The following is a 27,238-nucleotide window of genomic DNA, read 5'->3' on the forward strand; positions in this document are numbered from 1 at the left end:
AAGCATGATTGCCACAGACACCTGAGCAACTTGTAGTTTAATCAAATTCTAAATAGTACAACAGTAACACATATGAGAATCTTAATTAATCTCAACTTTGAAAAATAGAGGCCCTGACAATGTGTGTCTGAAAACTGGCAAAGAACTCTGTACTAGAGAACAACCAGAGAGTGACTTTCATGAGGTCTTTAAAACATCAGTCTCTCATGAGGGGAAGCTCTCAGTGGTCTTTCATTGTGAACTACGACTTTTTTTCCAAAATCAGTTATCAGTGGTGTTACTTTTGTAAGTACTACCCACTAGTTTTCCCTGAACGTGATTGGATGGAAACACTTTTTTCCATTAACACATGTGCATTACCTGCAATTTAGAATTTCTTGCTTGTCATGGTGCTGCTGGCGTGCAGCCAGAAATTAGATGCTTCTTGTGCTAGGATTATGTTACATAACTGCCACTTCAGGAATTTGTCTAATTCTCCCACCAAAAATGCACTGGATTTTGTACTGAATTGAGTTCTTTACATTTTCAGCATTCTGCTCAAGAACCTTGTGGCCCATGGCATAGCCAGGTGGACTCTGGTGTATCAAAAAATGGCAGGACAGCTAGGTCCAAAAAGTTGTGATAAAGGGAATTAAATCCTGGGATTGGTACTGGGTTCAGTTCTGTTTAATGTCTTTATTAATTATTTGGATGAGGAAATTGAGGGCACCATCAGCAAGTTTGCAGATGACACTGAACTTAGTGGGAATGTTGATCTGCTCGAGGGTAGGACAGTTCTACAGAGAGAGCTGGACAGGTTAGATTGATGAACTCAGGTCAGCGGAATGAGGTTTAACAAGTCCATGTGCTGGGTCCAGCACTTTGGTCACAACAATCCCAAGCAATGCGACAGGCTTGGGGAGGAGGATCTGAAAAGCAGCCCAGTGGAAAAGGATCTGGGAGTACCAGTGGACAGCTGGTGGAACATGAGCTAGCAGTTTGCCCAGGTGGTCAAGGCCAACAGCATCCTGGCCTCTATCAAAAACAGTGTGTCCAGCAGGAGAAGTCATTGTGCCCCTGTAGTTAACCTTGGTGAGGCCACAGCTTGAGTACTGTGTTCAGTTCTGGATGCCACAGTACAGGAAAGACATCAAGGTCCCGGAGCATGTCCAGAGAAGAGCAATGAGGCTTGTGAGGGGTTTGAAGGATGGGTCATAAAGGAGCAGCTGAGGGAGCTGCAGTTGTTTAGTCTGGTGAAGAGAAGGCTAAGGGGAGATCTTACTGCTCTCTACAACTACCTGAAAGGAGGCTGCAGTGAGACTGGTGTTGGTCTCTTCTCCCAAGTAACTAGTGATAGGATGAGAGGAAATGTGCCAAGGGTGATTTATATTGGACATTAAGAAAAACTTCTTTACTGAGAGAATGGTGAGATGTTGGAAAAGGCTGCACAGGGAGGTAGTGGAATCATCATCCCTGGAGGTGTTCAAAGAAGCCTGTGGATGTAGCAACTTGGATCTAGTTTGGTGGTCATGGTAGCTGGGTTATGGTTGGACATGATGATCTTAAAGGTCTTTTCCAACCTTAATGATTCTATTTGAAGCCCATGTGCTTTCAAAACAACTTCATAACCTGTTCTCCAGTGTTCTAATATAAACAATGCTGCAGATGACTCAGTCCTCGTATGTAAGCAAACTCCCATCTCTCAAGCACTTGTTTTTTCTAGCACTTAACACTGAACAGTCCAAGATTAAATGCTGCCACAGACTAACCCAGTCAAAGCATACTGTAGAATTACCAAAACTGGAACTTTTAAAACATCTTGTAAACTTACAGTGTGGCATGTACAGAAATCGTATCACTCAGGCGAGTGCCCGTGTGCTCACAAATCTTCACTGGGGAGGTTACTGACCTCACGCAGGTGCTGTCACTGTACTGTCACTCAGCATCTACGCTTTCTAGAACTATGTAGGTGCAATTTTGCATAGGTAAAAGCTGAAACGAGCACGTCTTCAACCGCTCCCATATACTGAGTCCTCAAGGGAGGCGGGAAATCCAGCGAAGTGACACCCCGCGTCGGGTCCGCTCTCCTCAGGCCCCGCCGCTCACCCCCGCGGGACGGGGTAGCTTTCCGGCGGCGAGGGGCATAGCCGGCCCCCTTGGAGCAGCCGAGACGCCCGCAACCCGCTTGTGGAACGACGGAGTGGAGACCAGCCACCCGGCGATGACGCCTTTGCAAACTGCACTTCCCAGAGCCCTGCGGGGCAAGACACCAGTGTCGCCTGAGGGAACACTAGACCCTGGCCTGCTGGGACGGGTAGTTCTTGTCCCGCCTGAGGCACTCGCGCCAACTACATGTCCCGTCTCCACCCGGAATCGAAGGCGGAGACGGAAAAAACGGAAGACGAACGCGAAGGCTGTCAGGAATTGTAGTTCCTCAGCGTGCAGAGAGCGCAGGCAACTACACTGCCCAGCTCTCCCGGGGAGGAGGGCCAACGGGGTCGCGCAAGTCATGATGGTCCTGGTAGTTCTGACTCCTGGCCCCGGCCGTGTTGTGGGATGAGGTCCCCGGGATCTAAAAACTACTAAAATGGCGTCAGGGGAAGCTGTGGGGAGGAGGTACGGGAACTTCAGGAGGCCATACTGCGCTCGCGTCGGGGCGGTGGAGTACACGCGGAATCGCCGGAGCGAGTGCTGAGTCGGTGCCGCCGCCGGCTTCCCCCTTACCCCGGACGCTGGGAGACGTTTCGGGACCGCAGAGGCTTGTGGGGCAGCCACAAAATGGAGGCGAACGGGAGCGGCAGCGGGAGCAGCAGCGACTCGGCTCCCGACTGCTGGGATCAGGCAGACATCGAGCCGGGCAGCGGCGCTGGCTCGGGGTCCGCCCCGCCGGCCGCGGAGGCCGAGGCCCAGCAGGAGCTGCTCGGGGCGGCCTTCAGCCGGCAGCTGAACGTCAACGCCAAGCCCTTCGTGCCCAATGTCCACGCCGCCGAGTTCGTGCCGTCCTTCCTGAGGGGGGGCCCGGCGCCCGGCCTGCCGCCACCCTCACCCCCGCCAGGCCTGCCGCCGCCACCACCCCCCGGTAATTGCCGTGCCGGGACAGGGCTAGCCGGCGGGTGGGCGCAGAGGGCGGAGGGATGGGGGCCATGTTGGAAGGGCTCGGGGCTGTGCTGCGGAGGGGCCCAGGAAGAGGGTTGTTGGGCCACCGTGGGGGAGGAAGGGCCGGGCCACGCGGGGCTGGAGCGCAGCGCGGAGAGCCTCCGGCGGGCGGGCGACGGAGCCGGGTGGGCTGGACCGGGAAGCGGCTGGCAGCCCGGGGACCGAATGGGTCAGGCTGATGGGGTGCGGACCGCGCGCTTGGGCGGCAGCGTCTGGGTCAGGGTGGTCCAAGAGTCGACCTGCCCCGGGGGGTGGGAGAGTGACCTGGCCTGGGGCCCTGGGACCTAACGGCAGGAGGGTCTCGTCAGCGTGAGGTGAAGGTAGGCGCATATGGAGGTGCCGCTGAGGGGAAGCCTTGCGCAGGAGACGGATCTGGGGGAAGGGGCGCAAGGTAGCAGAGTCTGGCCGGCGGGGGGAGCGTGGGGCGTTGTAGCGGAGCTGATTGCGGCGTCTGATGCATCCCGGAGAGTTCGTGGGGACTATGGGAGGGGGTCTGCAGGCCGCTGTTGTACACCTGGGCTGGTGGGGGCTCTGCGGGGTGTGCTGTGGGAGGCCAAGCCGCGATACCGGTTTTGTGTGCAAGCAGCATCAGTGTATGGTGTTGTCTGGCTCTGTGTGGGTCTTGTGTACATCTCCCTGGTAGCTTTACTCGCAAAGGGTCGCCCATGACGAGAGGAAACCACGTACCTCTGTTTCCTGAACCAGAAGAGAAGGTGTCGAAGGTTTTGGTGGTAATAAATGTAGTGTTGCTGGGGAGAGCAGCAATGATTCAGTCACCAGTGGTTTGGATGTATCTTAACTGTCTTTTTGAAGATTATCTAGTAGTATGTTTGGGGTTTTTGTTTTTTTTTTTTTTTTCTAATACAACGCTGATAAGTGATTAGTAGGAAAGGGAGGTTTGTCTAGCTGGCTCGGTCAGTGGAATAGCTTGAAATTTACCCTGCTTTTAATTTCAAAGGATCTTTGCGTAAGCAGCCAGTGTTTATACTAGATTAATTTGCATATGGGAAATTAAAGGAGAGCTACTTTAATTTACAGCTCCTAACTGAGGGTCCTTCCAAATGTCAGACATGCTAGCTAACTTTGTGGCAGTATTTTAATGTCAGTCCTACAGCTAAGTTTGAGGCCTGCCTGAATATGATAGTTTTAACACCTTATTCTATAATTCTTTATATCCCTATTACTACAGTATGAAACAGACTAGTATTTCAGATACTGATTCTTGTAATTAAATTTCACTGAAGTGGCTACTTGTAATTGTTTGTCACAATTTCCTGTTGATTGTGGCTTATTATGTATTGCATTATGATTTAATAAATTAATTAGTCCTCTTCTCCGTAGTATCTAAAGTCACCAGATGTTAACAACTAAACCCTGTAACTTTCATATATGAATTTTTACAATTTTCATATCAGAATATTAACTCAGGTTTTTTTGTGTGTTGGAGCAAATATCAGGTATCTTTCTGTACAGCTGTTCGGCACTCTAGATTTTTTTATAAGAAAATGTTGCTCACGTGCTATGCAGGCAGGCAATACATAAGTGCATGAAAATATAATTCCAAGCATCCATGAGCAAACTTGCATTCCATTTAGGATAAATGTATATGTTAAGGTTCACAGGTGTAAAGGTAGAATAGATAGCTTGAGGCTGTGCTGAACATGCAATGCACCTTTGAAAATTCAGTCTAGTGTGTTTTTTTGGTCACTACAATGTGAGTTTTAGGTGTTTGTTGTTGGGTTTTTTTTAACTATATAATCAATACTATAACTGAAAACTTTCTTGGGGATTTTTATGTTACCTTTGGGTTTTCTCCCCAGCTGCTTTTGTAAGGTTTCTTTTAAGACTTCCTGTATTTAATTTTTACATTTTTTTGGTAAGGATTTCAACTAAATTTCTTCACCTGCTCATTATATTTGTTTATTCATGCTCTCCTTTTGCTAATTCTGAGGCCTATGATGAGCTTTGCCTTTCCAGAGACATCTTTATTGGTCATCTGGAATGATCAGGATACCTTTTCTTTCCATTTTAGCTGCTGAGTACATTTCCTACATAGTACTATAATCTGCCCGGCATAACTTTACCTTCCTTGTATGTCATCTTTAAGGTTGAGAATTTTGAGTTTCTGTAATTAACTTGGATGTCTCTAAGATTAAGCAGACAAAAATCTGCAGTTTACAATAAAGCAAACAAAAACCCTAGTTTCTTTTTGAACTGAAATACCATACTCATTACTTACTTTCCCAGGTCTGATGTACTGGGTTACGGAAAGTAATTAACAGTCTTGTCCTTGCAGATGTTCGAGTAAGGTGACAAATACTCTCCTGGCTAGAACAACTAGGTGGAGTTTACTCAGGAAATAAGTCAGAACATGTGATTAGGCAGTGGTGCTGAATAGGTTACTTTTCAGCAACCCAGTTTGCTTTTGCTCCCATATGGAGTTAAGTGTTCATGCCACTCATTTTTCATGACGTTAGTAGAAAAAAAATTCTTACTGTCTCTATTGAGGGCTGTACAAATACTGGTTTGTATTGGGAAGTATCTACATTCATAATTGTGATTCTTAGGAAGAGTCTATAAAGCTGTGTGTCAGTTTGACGACATAAGTGGCCTGAAGTCCTTAGTAATGCTTTTCTTCACAATTCCGTATTAATCAAAGGGCTGTTGTAGGTCAAGAATTATCTCCACTGTATGGCCACATTGTGTGATAATGTTCCATTGTATGCACAATAACTGTGAGGTTAGTAATTTGTATAAAAATCCTATCACTTATGTTTAGAGGACTGAAATAATGCTCACAGAAGCCATTTAGGGAACAAGATGTTAACTTTCTAAAATTAGGAAGTTCCTGAAGCTCCCAAGACCTGCATTCCAAGCAGTTTACTCTAAAACTTCTGATTTATGTATGCTTTCTTTTGATTGTAAATTGTATATTAGGGAGAATATCTGACTAATGTTTGCCACTAAAATAATTTTTATTTGCAGATAGTTTCAGAATTAGCTTGGAATTAAATTATCATTTTTTTCTATGCAAAAAGCATATGTTATTTAAATTTTTGAACCTAAAGAACAGATTAAAACCAGTATGTTCCAAATGTAGCTGCAAGGACTTGCTTTTATCAGATTGTCGATCAAACTCATTTGCATAAAATCTTTTCTTGTTGGATTTTGTTGAAAATGTGAAATAGAGATGACTTGAGTCTGTCTGCAGCAGACATTGCTGTACCACAGTTCCTTCCAGTGAGCATGTCAAGTATGTAATGAACAAGTTGTGCTTCTGAGGAAACTTACTGTAGATAGCAGTTGCTGAACTAGTGAAATTAACTAAATTAAGGCAAGGTGTGATAGTCAGTAAAATAAATTTGTCAGTATATTTGTGTTAGGGCCTCTAAACATTCTTAACCACACCTTAACCTTGCAGCTTCACTGTTCTGTAGCATCTATGACTTACAGTATGGTTTATTAATTCTGGAAGCTTATATAAAATGTAATTGCATTTGGAGGGCTTTTTGTTTGTTCCATATCAAGACATGGTATGGAGATACTAGGGAATACTTAAAACCTTTCCTCCTGTCATGGGTTGATTAATAAGATTTTTTTCTACCTAAGTTTTGTTTGGCTCTCAGGTATGAAAAGTTAAGTTTTTGCTAATGCAGCATTAACTTGCAATCTTGTGGTTCATTTTTTGCATAGTTCTCAAATATTCAAAGGATTCTCAGTAAAATTCATCACAGTTTTCTGTGTGGTCCTTACTATATTTTATGTTAGTTTGTCTTCATTTTAGAAGTACTTTTTAAGTATTTGCTGTTGACTGCTTGGAGCAGGAGACAAAACTTCCTGGGGTCCCTTTCAGCCTAAATAGTTCAATGCTTTGCAGTGAGTGTACTTGGGGAAGAGGGGGGGGATAAGTGTCATTAATACAAAGTAGCAAGAACAAGAAGTGTGTTGTGACACATAGCAGCTAGTGTAAGGAAAGATAACCTTTATGCTTTTGGTGGTATTAGTGCTGTGGCTTCACTTAATAGCTCTTTTGACCATTTCACATACATTGCTGAGCAAATTTGTTAACTACAGCATAGACCTGCACCTTACATTATTATTGAGCCAAGTGACATCTGGCTTAATCAGTGCCCTTTGGATCGCTTCACTCCCTAAATATCTTCACTTGTCTGCAGTAGTCACTTCAATTAGTTACATTCAAGCAGCTGGACATCCTCTGCTTTCAGATGCTGTAAATAAATGGTTACAGCATCTATCTTTGTGGTTTTCCCTGTCCTCATTTTTCTTGACCTTGTAGCTAGTTGGGACATCCAAACACTTCACACACACACACACCCTACCACCCCGATCAGAAACAAAAGGAGTTTCAATGCCTTCTTCAGTTCTGAAGCCTACAATTTCCAGAAACTGAGTTATCTGTATCATTATGTTCCCCAAAGCTGATTTTACACCATTCTCTATGGACTGTATTTTAAGACTCCTCAACAGTTCAGATCTTGAGACTTCACTTTGCATACGAACTTGCTAAGTGTGGTTTGTCTAAAACTAGTAGTACACAATTCAAGAAGCTATTATATGAAAGGATTATATCATTTATTCTTGTCAACATTTGAATAGCCATATGCTGATGATTTTCTCACAAGTGGGGTGGTGGTAATGCTAATACTTCTCAACTGGTAAAGTTAAGACAATACTTGGTAATGTTAATACTTCATAGTGGTGATCTTGCATGGTTACATGACAGCAAATCAGTGTCATTTTGTGAATGCCAGTATATGGTATAAATCCTTATAAAAAAGAAAATCTTGATTTGAGTCATCACTTGGCTATCTAGAGCAGTGTTCTTCTGTATCAGCTTCTCTAGACAGCTGAGCTGCACAACCCCTTTTAAAGCAGTCAGTGCAGAAAAAGGCTATGTATCTTGGCACTGACTCGCCAGATGATCAGATATTATATATCTGTGTGATGCAGTCAAGGTGCCAATGTATTACACAGATGTCCTTTGTCTGCATCTGAACTGTCCCCAGGAAGGTAGCCAGGATCGTGTTGCTCCTGTTAGAATAATTCATCAGGCTTGTGGCCTTTGCATGACTCTGGTAAAAGACAGACTGCTGGGAGCTGGCTGTGGACTAGAAGAACTGTCCTGGAGTCTACATGCGGTCTGCTGACCATGTGTTCAGCACTCTGGCTTGAACTGCTGATTTAACGTATTTGAAGGCATGATGTTAGCTTAAAGCTCGATTACTCTATCAAAATGAACACAAAAAACTATTTGGTATAATTCTTGGTTTCTATTGGCAGTCTGATTTTTACAATTCCACTTTTAGAATTTTGGAGTTCTCTCCTGTTTTGTGAGGAGTGACACCCAAGCAAGAGAAGTAGGAAAAAGTTGAATCAGTGTGTTTTGAAAGGTCTGTGTGAAAATGACACTGACTGAATTCCAGTCGAGAAGTTAGTTTAGGGTAGGTAATACAATATTATTTCTTCTTTATAATAGTCTGAGAATTTGTGTAAAGTTTGTTCTTTCATGTGTAAACGTTACCATCCCGAGCTTTAACCTAATGAGGTATCCATGGGGTGCTTAGGTTTGTTTTTGTGGGTTTGTTTTAATTTGTTTCTAGTAGGTTGTAAGAGATCTTTCTTAGAGTGTGGAATGCTTACCTGTTCTAATATAGAGCTTGTTTTCTTATCTCTCTCTCAAAAATCAAGTTATCAACTGAGTACAAATACTTGGCCTTAAGGAAAAGGGCTTTCGTTATATTCCTTGAAAGTCCCTGTAAGCTTTCTTAGTCTTAGATGTGAAGAAGCATGCTGGGTTTAGATAAGATAAAGTTAAGGTGTGTTCCCACTGTGGAAGGAAAAAGGTTGCTCTTTTACTAAGTTAGCAAGTCGTAAAATCTTATACATAAACAGCAAGTGTTCATTTTTTTGGTAAATTTTACAGGCTCACAGAATGTTATGGGTTGAAAAGGACCTCAGGAGATCAAGTCCAAGTCCCCTGCCAGAGCAGGACCGTAGAATCTATCACAGGTTGCATGGGAATGCATCCAGATGGGTCTTGAAAGTCTCCAGAGAAGACTTTTAAAGTCATCTTAAAAACTTTTACAAAGCCATCTTAAAACTATTAAAGCTGCTCTTACATTGGTGCATTTCAAAAACTGGGCATGCATCTCTGTGTCTATTGGTGAAGCTATGGCATAGACTATGAAGTGGGGTAGAGACAAGAAGATAATTTTGCATCTAAGCTAACTTTGAAACCAACTGCTTTACACTGATCTCCTGAAAACCTTTTATTTATGTGTATTTTAAAATACTGAATATGAAATGCTTTTTCTCTATGCTGAAAGTTATTTTTTGTGGGTTTGGTTAATTAAGAATGTTAATTTTTTTAAAATTATTTCTTAATTCTCATGCTCTGTTTGACTCAGACCCTTATTTTTTGCTCTGATATAATTCCCTTTGTGCCTTTTTTTTTTTTTTTTTTAAAGGATGGGGGCAAACATCTGCTGTGTAATTCATGAAAACTGTTGAAACTATTTGATTATTGTGTAAATGTGTGCTGAACTTATGTGTTCAGATCACACATAGAGAAAGGTGTCATGCATTTCTTTACTGTTCAGCCTTCCAGGAATTGCTGTGAAGGAACTTGGTGTCTGTATTGGAGGAGCAGCAACAAACTTTTTGTACAGACCAACCGAGTTTTGTAGATAAAACACTTCTTTCAAACTGAATGTACCTTTTTTTTTTTTCTTCCTACTTTACTGTGTTGTGCACACAGTTCTGCTAACCTCATAGTCTACCTCAATTGTGAGGTAGCAGTACTGTCTTTTCACTCCAGTAGTGGAGCAGGCTGAGAGCTGTGAGTGCTGCTGTGCATTGCAACAAATTATGCCCTCTGACCAGTTCTGTGAAGGCACTCATGGTGTGGCTCAGGTAACTGCTGCTGAGGAGTGACCTGTTAACCACTGAAATGTTGTCTGCTTGTTTGGAGACATGCCTCAACTTCTTTTTTAAAATTCATTCTACCTGTGCAGCTTTGGTCGTATTGTACAACAAAAACGCAAGTATGAAATTTAGTGTAATATACAACAAACTCATCAGCTATAGTAGAAAGCCATGTGAATGAGATAGACAGAGTGGATGCTTGTGGCATTGTTTTCAGACATTAGGTGTGTTTTAGAGACCCATTACCACGTTTTAAAAGTTGTGCAGTTTTGGACTTTTTAGTGGGAGTGTGAATACTCCTCCAGTGAATTTTGTAGTTTAAAAAAAAAAAAAATCCCTTGTTTCAGACAAGCATCTGAATTACATAATGTCCTTGTCTGATGATCTGCCAGTAGATAAATGTAGCTTGTGTATCCATTCTTGCCTTTGGCATTGACAAGAGATATTCCAAAATAATGTTCAAGGGCCGTGATGTTCAAAAGGGCTAAAGATAAGCTCCTCACCTTATGCAATACAATGAATAAGGTTGCAACAACAGTTCCTGACTTCCAGTGCGATGAGAGATGGAGTGTGGAGGATGGTGTGTAAAATCAAATTGTCCATCACATGTGAGTGAATCTTAAAGATTTGACATAATTTAAGATATGTTCTGGCTTTAAAACCAAATTTCATCAGAACTACTGGTTTTGAATCCCTCTCATATGACAAGATTCTTATCTGAATGATTTTTACAGATGAGGATCTAGAATTTTCAAGCTGAACAGTTTTTTCTGATTTGTGTTTAATTTGCTGTATATGATGTTTTTACACTGACAGTAAATGTTACCACTTTCCTGACTTCCAGAAAACACACAAGGAAAAACTGCTTATCTGCTTCTGTGTTTTGGAGAGATCAGGTTAAGTTGCAAGGACTATTAGAACCTTTCTTGGTTTCCCTCATCTTTGAAGGTATTTTGTTACGACTGTCTTCACCTCATGGACAAAATTAAGGTTACTTCAGTTCATGGGATTTGCCCAAACAGACAGTGTGGAGTTTGGACTTCTTCTCATGTCCTAATCCAGTATTGAGCCCTAGGTAGTAAGTTTATGTCAACAAGATTCAGAATTGTCATCTTGGGGTTTTTTTGTGATCCAAAGGTTCCCTAGATATTTCAGAACTGAAAGGTGAAGTGATTTTCCTGGAACTGTTGAGAATGCCTTCCTTCCCTCTTTGCCATGGCACTAGTAGTGCTCTTGTACCCAGCTGATAAATTGCTTCAGACTGCTGATCCACCCAAAAGCTGTTAGATTCAGTTTTCAATCAGGCCATCTCTCTTCCTGGAGCTTCAATAGTTACATGTGCACTAGGGCTAAAGGAAGAAGAGATGACAAAGAGCGAAATGCAGCAACCCAGTGATCCAAGAATCAGGAGTCATCCATCCTTCTTTTTCACTTGGTTATCTTAAAGGCATACTTCAGGCAATCTGTTCACTTCCATACAGAGCAAAATCTCACCCTTCAAAGTGAAACTTTTCTCTTGGATATTCATTTGCAGTGCACCAGTACCTGAAATATCTTGACATAACCTGAAATTGTATATTAGAAGTAAACAATTGCTAAGGGAGTGTTTACTTTTATCACTTAAACTGTGTTCTTTTGGAAATTAAGATTCTTTGGGGATTTTTACTTTGTTTCTTTACAGTGAACTTTTTTTAGAGAGCAGCTCATCTTCCTTTTCTGCTTTGAAGGAACACTGTGTGTTTCTTGTAATTCAATGTCCACTTTCAAACAGGTTTGCCACTTGTGTACCAAAGTGACCAGAACATAGTAAGTGGCTGTGCTCGTAACTGGGTTATCTGTTGCCCATTGATTGTGTGGCATTAGTACTGTTTAGGATCCATACACAAACTTTGACGTTGATTCTCTTGTGTGCTAGACTCATACAAAATTTAACAGGTGGACCTTTTTAGGTTAAGAGTTTCCTACCTCCTCTCTGTTATTTGTGAAGAAACTTCTTTTTTCCAGTCTGTATGCCTGGTGTATTACAGACCAGAAAGTAGAGCTAAGTTTATTATGAATGCTTTTGGTTGACTTAACTGCTGTTCAATCACTTGCAGAACCTCTGTTTCAAGGCAGGTGCATTTAATAATATTTCATTATGGACAGGAGTGAAATCAAAAGCTTGTATCTTGTAATGAATATATTTATACATCCCAACCATACTATGTGTGAAATAGCCAACAGTCTTCTGATATGTCACAAAATGGAGGCTGTTGGTTCTGTGCCACTACTTACCATGCTCATAAACAGGATTTGAGTCTTTTCCAGCTCTCAAATGGCAGTAATATATCATTCCTTAGAAGGAATCTGAAGGTATTCTATCCTTATGCATTTACTTACTGTATTAAATCATTCTCTTAAGTTTTGTTCCTGTGGTTTTGAGACCCTAGAGTGTAGGTCATGTAGGACATAACACGGGAGCACAGGAAACCTGGCTCAGAACAGTTTCCTCTTCTCTGTTTCTGTGCCCCTCCACTGCTGGTCATTGGGTGTTGTGCTGTGACCCACATTCACCCTGCCTGCAAGCTTTGTCCTCTGGCCCTCTTCCAGTTTTTGCTGCACTGCTCCACTTTATAGAAGTCTGCAGCAAATACGCAAACAGCACGAAAGCAAAGAGGCTTAGAGTCAGGTCCTTCTCTATGTTTTTGTTCTTTTGAAGGGATTTGTTTCATCTTTAGGTCCCATCATGCATATAGAGCAAGTAATGCTGTAAGATCTGTTTTTGTAATAGGGATTGAAGGAGAGCTGGAGTACAGCTAAACATAGGGTATGATTTTGGTATGTGGCTGAAAAAAAATAAGGTGATGGGCTTGTTTCAAAGAAATGTGAAACTGAATTTATACTAAGAAAAAACAAATATGTTAAAGTTTTTGGGATAATTATAGAAGGCCTCTTGGTCATGTGGAATAACATTCTGAAACATCATGTGTTTTAACTGTTAACCAGGTTTCATAATTAGTTATAGCTCGGCATATAGGTTAGTGTCATGGTTTAGTGCATGAGAAGCTTGACTGATCTATTCAAAACACATAGTTGTGGCTTTGATATGCACATGACTGCTAAGATTGCCTCCCTAGTAATGCAACTCTATCATGGTGTTTAAGAACTGGCAAACTTACCAGGCATATGAATGAGTTAATCATCTCTTGATACCAGTAAGTACAGAATATCTTAAGAATTTATTCCTAATAGCTTGTTTTAATTTTCTGCTCAATGTTTATGTGCAATTGAAGTACAATAGCATTGTAGGTATGCCTGTAAGATGTACAGTTGTGGCACCACACACACATTGTTTCTTTGGGTACAGTGGAACAGATTTGACATTTTTAAATAGCAGTTACATGCTAACACTTAAAATAGCCACCATAGCAAAGAGGGTAGGCAGGTAAAATACAGTGTATATAAAAATTACTTAATACTTAAAGTTTTAAAGGATCTTTACATGTGGGGAAGAAAAATACACTTTTTACAACAGGTGTATTCACAACTTTTAGATAGTGTCCTTTACAAGTATTTGTACTTGAAGGCTATACTTAGTACAGTTTTTGGAGGGGAGTTTTTTTAAATATACTTATTGCAATAGAATTGGGAGATTTAAATTTTTTTTTATGACTAATTGTGGAACTTGGTTACCTTACTGTATTTTAAAAGTTAAATTTCTTCCCCACAGGTGCACCTATAGAGACTTCTCCAGAGGAGCAGACAACCTCTTGTGAAGGTAATTTTCTTGTGTTCTGACTGAGTGCAACACAGCTCCATAAAACATGATTTCAAAATTATTGCGAAGAATCTCCTTATTAAAAATCCCTATGAATATTTTCCAACCTCCATTCTCTTTATCCTCATACTTTTGTTGTAAGGCAGTGTTGTTATTTGTTGTCATTTACAATTTTATAGCCAGTCAAGCAAGGCACATAAAGACCACAGGGTCATAAAGCTTGCATGAAGCAGAATCTTAAAAATTGAGTCTGTATATTAAGCAGCTTTGTCAAGTGCCCAAACATCTGAACTAGCTTTTTACTAATTTAGTAATTCAGATTTTCTTTGCTCTTCATATTGTCATGGTAAGTATGTCCTTAATAGTTTTCTTTTCTTTTTTCCCCACCCCCAGGTTCAAATGCTGCTGTTAACATGGAAATTTCAGAATCTGTTGGTAAGATGAGAATTGTTCCATATCAGTGTGATAGTACTGTAAAATACTATTGTAATGCTTTTGCTGAATCATTGCAAAACAAAATTGAAGAATACCTTATTGAGCCTTTGCAATTTTGGTTCTTACTAGTTTTCATTGTGTTTTTACTTAGATTAGGAAAGAAATAATTGACAGGTACAGTTGGATTACTTGGACACTGAAAAAGCATCAGTGCCTTATTTGAAAATAATTTCCTATTACAAAATAGTCCCATTCATATCCATGAAATTGTGGTTACTGATCACTTCTATGTATTTAGTTAATATGAACAATCAGAACATGGAAGTTGTGTCTCTCCTTGTTTGTGTGGTGGTGGAGAGAACTTCAAGCACTATCCCTCTCCTTTTCTTTCTAATCAAATGGTAGTGTGTATCTGTGGATTTAGGCTGGCATCATGGTCTGAGTGGATCTTCACATTTGTTTTTTTTCCCTTGTAAAGTTGTTGCCCTGTTCAAACAGAAGTCTCTTCATCCTTGTGAATCATAGTTTTCTGATGACAGCACACAAGTCAGTTTGAAAGCTTCCAGTAATAGGCATTTCAAAACCAAGTAGCAATTGCCCACTTCTATGTAGGAGGACATAAACCGACTGGATAGTTGAAGTCTTTTGATTGCATCTTTGGAGCAGGAGCTTTTCTCCATAGTCGCTGCTTTTAATTTCATTATCTATTTGAATATATCTAACTGCTTAATTTTTAGTGGAAAATGGAGAGACAGAGATGTCCCCAGAAGAGTCATGGGACCACAAAGAAGAAACAAGTGAAGCAGAGCTAGGAGGTGGTCCCACAGGGGATGCAGGGCCTTCTGAAGAAAGCGCTCAGGAAATGATGGAAGAGGAAGAGGAAATACCAAAACCGAAATCTGTTGTAGCACCACCAGGTGCTCCTAAAAAGGAGCATGTAAATGTAGTATTCATCGGGCATGTAGGTAAGCTGTACATGAATGGGAAGCAACTGGGTCCTTGTGTGGTGTATTATCTAGAACTAGGAAGAGTTAAAAATTAATCCCTCTCTTTGTAGGGATGTATTGTATTTGCCATGTCTATAGACTAGTAGAAGTATTCATTCTAATCAAGCTGCTCTGGAGGAATCAAAAGACTTAAAGTCTTTCAGGGCTGGAGTGTTAAGGATAGAGTGCCCATGTTCTCTTGCATGCAGCAGTGTCTGTATTCATGAGTTCTTGGGTACCTGCTCTAATGAGTGTTTAGATGACACATCTGTCTTTATGATCCAAAGAACAAAAATGGGAAAGCAGTGTTTTTCTGCTTGTTTTTAATAATATTTTTAGAGGGTTCTTATTACATTCAAAATACAGGATTCAAATATTAAAACTTGTAGAGCTATAAACAATAGATAAGCATAACTGACGGTTAAAAGAAGTCATTATAGCAAAAAATGTCCCAATTTGAATAGTTTCAACGAGCTTAAGTGGTATAAAAAGTACAGAAGAATTGTGAGTTTTACAGTAAATTTCATTTGTAGTGCTCTTAAGGCAGTGGGTAGAAATACATCCTGATATTGAAGAGCAGCCCACAGATGTTAGGGACAGGGGAGAAAGGAAGCAGAGAGAGGGCTTTCAGAAGAGCTTCCCACACTTAATCCACACTTGTTCTGGGTCCTGCTTGAGGGGTTTTTTTTGTGGATGATGAGCAGTTTATGTGTATGAAAACAGACTTCAAAACTCAGTGTAATCGACTTGACAGTGAATTCTTACGGAGACAAGGGAAGCTGAGAGATGCTTCAAAAACAATTAAAATATATATATTTGCAAATAGATTAATTTTTTCATAATTGTTTTCTTTTTGTAAGATTTTCTTTTAAATTGTGAATCACAATTTTTTTATTTTTGTTTTGTTTGTTAGATGCTGGCAAATCAACTATTGGAGGACAAATAATGTAAGGAAACAATTTTTATACTTGCTGGTTTTCTTGAGAATTAAAAATATTAAGTAACATTAGATGAATATTAGATGAACATTAGATGAATATTTTTTAAATAGAATGTTACTCTCCTCAATTTAGTTACCTAACTGTCTTTGGAATTCCATAATTCCAGCAAATTTGATCTTACTGCTATAGGAGTTTCACTTAATGGAAACAACTCTGCAAGAGCTTACATTATTAAATTAAAAAACCTAATCCGTTTCTTAGAACATGACTGTTTGACATTTTAAAATGCTACGTGAAACTGCTTATACCTTTGTAAAGCTTCATGGTTTTGGTGAAGGCTAAAAAAACCCAAACATTGAATATCCTTATTTTCTGGTGCTATCATTATCAGGCATAATTTGATTTCAAAATTTGAAATGATAATAATGAATCTTCTAAGTCGATTTTATAAACAGTATCTAGAGGCTGCAATATTGTAATGAGCATTTTTTAAAATAAATGCAGCTAGGTCTTAGAGTTTGTGAAACCAAGGAATGGAAAGCAAGCAGCACATGAAAAAATAAGTGCTATCCTGCTGGTGCAAAATATTTCTGTGATTTTAAAATAATATTCTCAGCAAAAGTGGGAGGTCTTTGTCTTGGCATTTTGATCTTGTTTTGTTTTGAGCAAACTGGAATGCTGGAATTGTCATGCTACATTTAACCTTGTACTTCCTACTACAGCAAATTAGCATTTCATTATCTGATGTGTCTGAGTATTCTCCTTGTACAAGGAGACGGTTATTCTTAACGCTCCTACCCATGTGTTGTGTTCCTAAAGGCTTCTGTTGTCTTTCATTTTTCCAGAATATCCCTTGTTGTAAGAATAACCCCTTTGTTGTAAGGGGGGAAAAAAATAGAGTGCTTGTACCAACTTTGACATTAACCCTTTTTTTTTTTTTTTTTACTCTTATTATTAGTTTTCTGTATAAAGTAAGTAGATTACTGTTATTAGAAGATAAAGCAGAAATATCTGAGGGAAAATCTGTAAGTTCTAATATAATAACTGTACACTACTTGATGTTTTTTGTAACTAAAAGATTTCTCTTAAAGTATCAGTTTACTTGTTATATCTAAAAAATCAAAAATACCACCACCTCCTTTTATGAAATGTAAAGGAAAGTGGTGAAAATTTCACCCATCAGAATTTTTAATTAATTTTGAAACACTGGATTAGTCTCAGAAATGGACTTAACAGGATGTCATTCCTTTTCTAAACTTCCTTCTGTAGAGCATTTTATAATTAGGCTTTAAAAAAACCCAGTCCTTATACTTCTGCTGAAGTGGTACTGGTGTACTTTTACATATCAGATAATGGTGTGGCTTTTTGTGGAGAAAAAATTACAACTGCTGCTCACATCAGGCTATTACAGTTTTTTTTTTTAATAGTTTGCAGAGGTTGTATAAGTATTTATATATTTGGAGCTGTGTTTTTGCTTATGTAAAACTGCACTTTGTTTTCTCTTCCCCCCCCTTCCCTGTTCCCCACCTTCTTAGGTATTTGACAGGAATGGTTGACAAAAGAACACTTGAAAAATATGAAAGAGAAGCTAAAGAAAAAAACAGAGAAACATGGTATGAACTTAGTAAAGATTAATAACCTGCTTTTTCTCTTTGTGCAGTGATGAAAATGGGAAACTGGTTTTTAGCTCATCTCATTTGTTGAGAGTCTTGAAATTTGAGCAGATTTACTCTGCAATTCAAAATTCTGTGCTGTATTGCAGAGTACACATTTCAGAAATGCTCCTTTCCCTAAAAAATATTCTGCAGAAAGACCTTCCCATCCAGCTACCACACATAAATTCCTTCTTGAATCTTGTTAGCTGATTAAAACCTGATGCTTGGATTGGCTAAAATCTTCCAGAAACACAGGCCAGAGGAGCATGCATACTGGTACAAACCAAATGCCATCTACCGTGCTATCTAGACCAGAATCGGTGACAAATAGCTACTGCTTGTAGAAGACTCTGATTATGTATCTGTAATTCCCAATGTTTACTGCTTTCTCTGACTTGGGAACCTCTTGAGCTGGAAAAGACATCTTTGTGTTTAATAGCCCTTGATGCCCCCTCCCTGATCACTAGCAGCTGAGCTAGCAGTGTCTCTTCAGATATTATCAGACAAGCTAAATATCTTTATTAGCTGCTGGTAATGGTGGGAAAACATTGACATGTTATGCCAGTTAGTTACCACTACTTTTCTTCTTGGTGAGTGTATTTTTTTCTCTCCCCTTTCTATTCACCAATTTTCACAACCTGAAAGAGCTAGATAATTTTCTTTAAAAATGCAGTTCATCTTTCTAACTTAGAGCTAGGTTTGTCAGTGGCCAATAGGATAAAATATGATTAGGATGGGACAACAGTAGATTTGATCAAATTATCAAAGACAGGGTGAATAAAGGTGGTGTCTATTTCATAGCCAACCTCTGGTTTGTTATGTGCAAATAGCCAAGAACTAATAATAGCAGTTCTCATAATACAAATGTGCAAATCAGAACTAATTTTTAGTTAATTGTGTTGAGAGAGGGGAATTGTTTTATATTTGATCCAGAGGTGCTTTTCAAACTGAGACAATGCTCAAAGTACTTGAGGTTACCTTGTATGTGGAGAATATATTAACTAAAAATTGGGTTTTAGTGAGGGAGAGTCAGCTCTGGGCACTGCAGCTCACAGGACATTCAATAAAACATCGTGGTCCTGGAAATGCCTGAGTTCAGTAATGCTGGCATGGTTAGAACAGCTGAGCAGAAAAAAAAAGAACATTTTATGAGTGAATCATAATACATCAATTTAGTAAAATTTAATACAAAAATAGAATATTTGGTTTGTTGGGTTTTTTTAGGTACCTTTCATGGGCCTTAGACACAAACCAAGAAGAACGAGACAAAGGTAAAACAGTAGAAGTGGGTCGTGCCTATTTTGAAACTGAGAAGAAACACTTCACTATTCTAGATGCTCCTGGACATAAGAGCTTTGTTCCAAATATGATTGGTGGGGCTTCTCAAGCTGATCTTGCTGTGCTGGTAAGACCAAATCAGATTCTTTTATTTTGGATATACTGTGGAATTATGCTTTTTGGGATTTGTTTGCTTGTTTAGCCTTTTAGTTAATTACAGTGAGTGAGCAAAATGTTCAGATCTTAAGCCTACCAAGTTGAGTAGGGTTTGGAGTAAATTAACAGCTTCACAAAATGGTCCACAAGTCTCATGCTGTTTTTGTCAGTGCAGAAACTAGCGGGTAATATTGAGGACATGCCAGAGCATTTTGAAAGCTTTTAGTGGTTTTGACTACCCAAAGTTATTTTTGCATGAAGCAGTATTACCCATTGATTGTTCTGTTGTGAGCATTGTAGAACTCTTATTAAAACGTGTGTTTCTAATTAGGTGATTTCTGCAAGAAAAGGAGAGTTTGAAACTGGATTTGAGAAAGGTGGACAAACAAGAGAACATGCCATGTTAGCAAAAACAGCAGGTGTAAAGCATCTAATAGTTCTTATTAATAAAATGGATGATCCAACTGTAAATTGGAGTAATGAAAGGTGAGTTTAATACTGAAAAAAAATCATTTTCTTTAGAAGATACTGATTAAAAAAAAGTAATTTTTAAGTTTTGAAGTGATTTTGAAGGAAAAAAGATTTGCACCCTATTTTTGTTGAAAGAATGGTAGACTGGTAGACAGAGGTTTTCAAAATTACAGGAAAAACAGAGGCACAGTGCCTAGGACAGTGCCTCTCAACTAAGACTGAATTTCTACACTTTAAAACATTCACTTTCAACTGCTAGGACCTGTGCAGCCATACTGAACAGATCCATGCATTCTAACATAGTTTAACTGTTGAGTTGGAAACTTTATATTGAACCTACAAGGAAGTGACTTTGTTTTCAGTAGTTCAGCTTGCCAGATTCTTGATTGCTTGGCCATATTTCTGCAGAACTCCTGGCTTGGATTTGGTGAGAACAGTTGTTATCCTGTCCATTTTGTGTCCGCCCTGTATTATTTGGAGTTTCTCTTAAATAATAAGCTGAATTAAATAAGCAAATAACATATTCAAGTGGGTTGTGATCACAGTTGTGAGAAGAAAGGAGGTAATCTTGCAGTGATAAGAGGCTGGATAAAAATAACTAGAAAGTCTGTGTAATATTTAAGTAACTAATAAAAAGATTTAGTTATTCTTTTCTGCCATAATGCTCAAATGATACTAAAAGATTTTAATTTATGGCTTCTGTCACAGCTTTCTTCTCACCTCTTCAAGCAGGATGATAAAAAGTATAACTTAGTCCTTCCCTAGAGATACTTGCGTGATGATGAGATGGAGTTTTCTCCCACAGTATGACAAGAGTTGTCAGAGAACTTGCTGTGCTGTCAAGGATCATGAAAGTTTTTGTGGAAAGCCCCAAAATTCTGACATACGGAATTCAGCTGAAACTGACTGAGAGGAAGAAGTGCAATAGAACTAGGTAGCATTAAGTCTTAGGAAATTATGTAGGAGATTGAGGGAGACCAAGACACAACTGAATTGAAAGCCTGCACGTTTTCAGTAGCTGTCTCCTTGATCTGTCCTGCTATCTTGACCTGGATCTATGTCTTAAAAGCAGATACAGGTACATGCTGCTGCTTACCCAGACCAGTAATTGAGGTTTACGGAGCAAACACGATCTTGGGGAGCAGAGGAATGGGGGGAGTAGACAATACCAAGTAGTGCTGGAAGACTGGGGTGAAGATGTGAATAAGCCACTGCTTTATTAGGTTTGCTTGCTGCTCACAGGATAACTTGATGAAAATTAAATGTCTGTGGGGTTTGTCATGCTAGAATAATTGGAAGTTAACTTTATCTGCTTGTCATTTTAACAGATATGAAGAATGTAAAGAGAAACTGGTGCCATTTTTGAAGAAAGTTGGCTTCAATCCCAAAAAGGATATCCATTTCATGCCATGCTCAGGACTGACTGGTGCAAACCTTAAAGAACAGTCAGAGTTCTGTCCTTGGTATATGTATGTATCTTAAATTGAACAGCTTGAATATTTGCTGTATTGCAATGACAGTGAATTTTAGAGTGTAGCTAGGAAGAAGTAGAGTCATGGGTATGTGGTAGCTGTGCTTTATAAAGTGTTTGAAATGCAGTCAGGGCAACAAGAACACAGCCATGCAATAAGCCAAATAAAAGCATTTGCTAACTGCAGAAGATTAGCAGACTCTGTAATAGTATTAGCAGTGTTCTTAGGCTTTGTGAGTTTGAGTGCTGTACTAGCCCTTGATTTTTTTTTTCCCAGTGATGCTGCAGTTGACATGCTGCAAAGAATGAGTAATTGTTTAATGTGAGCAGTTTGCTTGAAGCTGTATTATAATTAGTGACAAGCTGTGTCTCTCACTGGATGTCATGTTCATGGCAGTTAAAACATACTAATGCAAATGAGATTTGGACTTTGCTTATGGTTTTGTATTTCCAAAGCATGTTATGCATCTAGCAAGAGTCTTGCAGGAATAATTTATGTGCCTGAAATATGTCTGTAATGTAACTTGAGATACCTGTGCTTCCTGGGCATTAACATGTCAGGGTGAAGTAGACGCTAATGATGGGATGTTATGATAGATTTAACTGTCTTAGAGGTCACTGTTTTTAATGGTGACAGAACAAAAATCATGCCTTTTGTTGGACTGCATTTAGCCATTCTGAGTAATTTTCAAATAGAAGGGTGCTCTCAAATTTGAAACAAATGCCTTCTGTTCTTTTAGTGGATTACCATTTATTCCATACCTGGATAATTTGCCAAACTTCAACCGCTCAGTTGATGGACCAATCAGGCTGCCAATAGTGGATAAATATAAGGTACAAATTAAAATAATAGCTTTGAAAGTATAAATGGACTGTTTTCTAAAAGCATCAAATGGACAACAGCTATATTTTTAGAGGCTATTTTTTTTTCTTTGATATGTCTGCATTGCCAACTGTAGAACTGAGGTGGAAAGTAAATAATTTTTGTACTATATGTGACTCTCAATCTGTAATCTCTCATGAAAACTGTTTCCAAAACATTAAGTATAGCAGTGCTGAGTAACTAAGGGTGAAGTAATCATACTTAGAATTGTATCATAAATAGAGCAGACCCTTTTAGAGAAATGTTTCCAACTTTTATGTAATAATTCCTTTTTGTGAAGGATATGGGCACTGTGGTCCTTGGGAAGCTGGAGTCGGGCTCTATTTGCAAAGGACAGCAACTTGTGATGATGCCAAACAAGGTATAGTAAGGTTTAGATACTTAATGTTATTACTCTGGTTTTTAGAGCTTGATTCTTAAAGATTCTCATCACTTTAAGTCAGGGAAGTTTCTGTTTCTCAGTTGAACACAACTAAGCTTTCATGTTTTACATGAGTGATGTTCCCAGGTGTGTGTATAGTTTACTTCCTTAGCATTCAGAACTCCAGTTGTCTCCTTAGTAAACTCAATTGCAGGGCTAGAAATCATTGAAGCATATTTGAACTGTTTTACTTTGGATTTCTATGGTTGGCCCACAAAACTTTTTTCCTGCTGTGGGTTAAAGCTACTCAAAACTTCCTTTCTTTTTTTCCTTTTTTTTATTGTGGATTTGTTGGATATTTTTTTTCCCTTCCCTAAATAAACAGAGAAAAAGGAAAAATTAAAGGACACGAACAGTACACAGTATGTTTCAGTTAAAGACCTAAAGTTTGCCTTCATTAAGAATAGGCTGGTTTTGCAGGTAGGTAGCTGTTCCATACTGGAAGGTCACTATTTGGAATTGTCATGTTCTCCTGAAGAATGTGATGATACAAAAACAAAGGATGTAAAAACACAGTTGGGGAAAAGCAGTGGATGAGAATAGTGTACTTGGCTAATGGTAGTGTTTGTTTCCACTGCTTTCTTATGAAAAGGGCCTGGAAATTTTGTCCTTACACCTATTCAAGTCATCTTGCTTTAAGCTGACACACTTTTTACAGTTCTGTAGGCTGAGGTAGTTTCCTAGAAAGTATTTCAATAATCAAATGTACAATAAAGGTACAGCTTATTGAAAGCTGATATTTTCTAATCATAATACATTAATTAGATTGACTTCTATGTCACCGTTTACAAGAACTGCTAAAATTGAGACTAAAACAGTTTCAGATCTTCTTTTCATAAGGTAATTTAGCAGACAATGGCTTGTTATAGAACAGCTTGAGCTGCATGTGACACCCAGACGTGATTAGGAGAAATTAATACAGTGTAAGTGGTTTTAACTAAATCTACAGAATTTATAATCAGTATATAGATGCTGCTTTTGATGACATACTTTTTTATTATTATTACTTTGGCAGTTAATGAGGATTGTACTAAAACTTCAGGAAGTCAGAACAATGGAGTTGTTTCTGAAACAATTTAACTTCTCAGTCCTTCCAATATTTATTTTCTGTTGGTATCTAGAACTGTGTGAAGATGCAAAAATCCAAAGAGAGGTTAAAACATATAGGAACATTAGGAAATACATTTTGCTGTTTGCTTGGATAGAGTTCATTAATATACATTTGGTATTTTTATCATTTTCTCTAGGAATCTTGAAAGACTTCAGGATTCTAGGATTTCCTGGATTGTGTTAATATTCTGAATGTTCCGTTTTGAATGCAACATATCCATATGACAATGTGGCTTTTGCTTTCTTCTTAGATAATATGCATCCATTGTATCTCAGCTCTGCAATTTTTAAACTCATTTCACTTTGAGAAATATATTGAGTGGATATTTTTAAAATTTGCTTTCCATTGAATATATACCATAGAATTACATTAAAACATTTTATTAAATATGATGTTTTAGTTATCAGTAGCTGGTATCTTGAACTTGCATTCAAGTATTTCAAATGCTCATAAGCTTGCAAAACCAAAAATAATGAATTTAAACTGTAATGGAGTTACTTATTAAAATTCTGTTGTATTACAATTGTTTTGTACCAGACTAAAATATTCACAATAGAAAACTGCATTTTTGCTTTCTTTAAGCACAATGTGGAGGTTCTTGGAATCCTTTCCGATGATGTAGAAACTGATTCAGTAGCCCCAGGTGAAAATCTAAAGATCAGACTGAAGGGAATTGAAGAGGAAGAGATCCTTCCAGGATTTATTCTCTGTGATCCCAACAACCTGTGTCATTCCGGACGCACGTTTGATGCCCAGGTAGAATAACTAGCATTTGACTGCTGTGAGGTGGGGAAAATGTAGCACAATGTTTTGCTTCTGTTTCATGAAATCTAAACTTCAGTAGTTTGACATTTCAGTTCAGATTTCATATTCGCTATCATATCTTTAAATTGACAATAGCATGTATGTCAAATACTCTGACATCACTGAGATTTTAAAATAGCATTTGTTTTAAAGGAAATTCTCAGTGAAGGTTTTAGGTACCTGTAATCATGAAAGCAAAATCTTGTAAGGCAAATCCTTACATTATTTTACGTTCATATCATAAACAACTAAGGGGTTTGGGTTTTTTTCTTTCACAAAAATTTGTTGTGTGTGTATTGTTCGATATGTTTTAATATAGTTCTGCACTTGGTTATTCTCTGCTCTTCTATAACGAAAATAGGAAAAAACACTTCTTTTTAATTGTTTTGCAGATAGTGATAATTGAGCACAAATCCATTATCTGCCCAGGTTATAATGCAGTGCTGCACATCCACACCTGTATTGAAGAAGTTGAGATAACAGTAAGCATCCTTTTAAGTTGCAACACAAACATAGACAATCTCCTTGTTGGAGTGAGGAGTTCTGTCATGACACACATCTGTAGAGCAATTAACGCATCAGTGCTCCAGTCTTGAGCACTGGAATCTTTGGTGGGTACTATAACACAACCAAAAATAACTTCAACTATTAGCATAAACCTTCTGAAAAGTGTGGTAAGTCATGATTGACTCCTGTGCAGTAAATCTTACAAGGGTTGGCTTGTTTGTTTCTAAGATCACATCAGTTTTGTTCACCAAGAAAAAATAATCCTTATTTTAGCAATCACAGCTGCCTTTTTTGTTTTTTGTTTTGTTTTGTTTTTTCTAATACAGGCCTTAATCTGCTTGGTAGACAAAAAAACAGGAGAAAAAAGTAAGACACGGCCCCGTTTTGTGAAACAAGATCAAGTATGCATTGCCCGTTTAAGGACAGCAGGAACTATCTGCCTTGAGACATTCAAAGATTTCCCTCAGATGGGTCGCTTTACCTTAAGAGATGAGGGTAAGACTGTTTGACAGCTGCTAACTGCTAAAAAAATACAGTTGTTTGGAGTAGGAGAGCATGCACAGTCTGGGTAACAATGGAAAAGTAAATCTAAGCAAATAGTTACTATGCAGAGTTCTCACTAGTAACAAAAAGTGTGGTTATTCCCTCAGATGCACTGGGAAACAATAGGTTGAATTTGAGAAATTCCCAGCGCTATTTTCTTAGTGCATCCTGCAATGTCCAACTGCAATATGAAAACCATACTTTCTCTCTTTAGAGCTAGAAAAGAGGGTTTGTGTGGTGGGCTTTAACTCGTGCTTGCCCTGGTAAAATTTGTAGATTTGTGGAATATATTTTAAAAATTCTCTTTTTAAAAGCAGTAAACAGATCTGGTAAAAAGTATTCTGCCTTGCTTTTTCCTTAGATGAATGTAGAGCAGGCTTCCCACAATTCACAATGTATTCTTTACTGTGAGAATAGCAATTTTACTCTTTTTAAGGTTTTATTATGCTTTTAAAATACATCAGTGCTTTCATTCTGCAATGCAACAATTTATTCACTGTATAATTTCTAATACTCTCAAGAGCCTGTATTTTGGGAGAGAGTTTTCATCTGCTTAGAGGCTTACATGTTCTTTACACAACAAGTGTAACTTTTCTGTTTGTCTCCTTGGTTTAGGTAAGACCATTGCAATTGGAAAAGTTCTGAAACTGGTTCCAGAGAAGGACTAAGCATTTTTCTCAATGACCCCCGCACAATACTGTGAGGAAAATCGACTCTGCAAAAGCCTACTTCACACCGCCTTCTTATTTTCTGCCCATTGATAAACTTTTCCCCATATTTTGCAAAGGCAAATTTCACAGCAAAGGTCCACATTATGTCAGCTTTCTCATATTGAGAGCTCTGCTATGCCACTGTTGAATTTTCCAAAAAAAAAAAAAAAAAAGAAATTTTTTTTTTTCCTCCCAAATTCTGCTTCCTTGGAAAGATTCGGCAATAGCTTTGTAAGTGATGTGGACATAATTGCCTATAATTATGAAAAATCTAAAGGATTTTTAATGTTTAATTTCCCCCTCCCCACCCCCCAGCATATATATTAAGACCTCATTTTTCCAGGCAGATCATTCAGAGTGTGCGAGTGTGTGTGCACATGTTACAAAGATGACTACCATGTTAATAAACTATTCAATTTGAAATCTTTTTCGGTATTGGAATTGCTTTTGAATAATGTTTTTTATCCAGATGTAACGCAGTTGCATTCGCTTTTTAACTTCCCAGTAACCAGGAGATTGGTTACTTGGACTTTTCTAAACTCCTCGGCCTCCCCGCACACACAGTTTTAATGAGGCAATTGGGCTCTCAACCAAGTTTGTAATAAAACAATTAGGTTTGCCCCTTCCCTTTTTTTAATGCATTCTTAAAATTTAAAAAAAAAAAATAAAAAAAGAACCAACAAACATTCATGCAAATGTGGCACCTTCATTAGCTTTACATTTGTTAATATCTTCAGCAAATTTAGGTTGATTTAACATCATTACTAGACAGTAAGTCAATTTGGAAGGCTAGGACTGCATATTGTGTCTTCATAAAAATTCAGCATTATTGAATTCTTAACCAAGGAAAAATGCTAACAACGAGTGAATCAGTGAAACTCGCAAAAATTAAGAGAATTTGTGGCAATAGTGCCTATTAGTATTTATATGAGCTGCGTTTTGTGGGAGAACTGGGCCAATTAAAAAGTGCCAGTTACATAAGTTACTCAGTTCACCCTGTCTTTAATTTAGAGGGCCAGATAATCCTTG

At 38.7% G+C, this 27,238-nt stretch overlaps 1 protein-coding gene across 2 annotated transcripts; it reads left to right on the forward strand.

The window, feature by feature from the left end:
- Positions 1-2,757: 2,757 nt before the first annotated feature.
- Positions 2,758-26,343, forward strand: GSPT1 (G1 to S phase transition 1). Of its 2 annotated transcripts, none has more exons than XM_054390815.1 (15): positions 2,758-3,169; positions 13,790-13,837; positions 14,231-14,272; positions 15,010-15,237; positions 16,172-16,205; positions 17,735-17,812; positions 19,079-19,259; positions 19,620-19,774; positions 21,088-21,228; positions 21,971-22,064; positions 22,394-22,474; positions 24,228-24,401; positions 24,842-24,931; positions 25,283-25,451; positions 26,115-26,343. In XM_054390815.1, the coding sequence occupies exons 1-15, from the start codon at positions 2,758-2,760 to the stop codon at positions 26,165-26,167; spliced, it is 1,980 nt and encodes a 659-aa protein (XP_054246790.1). In that variant the 3' UTR covers positions 26,168-26,343. The 2 variants fall into 2 exon arrangements, with proteins under 2 accessions (XP_054246790.1, XP_054246791.1); XM_054390816.1 differs by having other exon boundaries at positions 3,020-3,058.
- The last annotated feature ends 895 nt before the right edge of the window (positions 26,344-27,238 follow it).

This window comes from Indicator indicator, chromosome 22, assembly GCF_027791375.1.
Source record: "Indicator indicator isolate 239-I01 chromosome 22, UM_Iind_1.1, whole genome shotgun sequence".
Classification (NCBI taxonomy): Eukaryota; Metazoa; Chordata; class Aves; order Piciformes; family Indicatoridae; genus Indicator; species Indicator indicator.

Coding starts and splice junctions, on each gene's coding strand:
- GSPT1 (XM_054390815.1), top strand. CDS start 2,758: ATGGAGGCGAACGGGAGCGGCAGCGGGAGCAGCAGCGACTCGGCTCCC. Junction 15,238..16,171: donor AGTATTCATCGGGCATGTAG/GTAAGCTGTACA, acceptor TTTGTTTGTTAG/ATGCTGGCAAATCAACTATT. Junction 22,065..22,393: donor CAATAGTGGATAAATATAAG/GTACAAATTAAA, acceptor CTTTTTGTGAAG/GATATGGGCACTGTGGTCCT.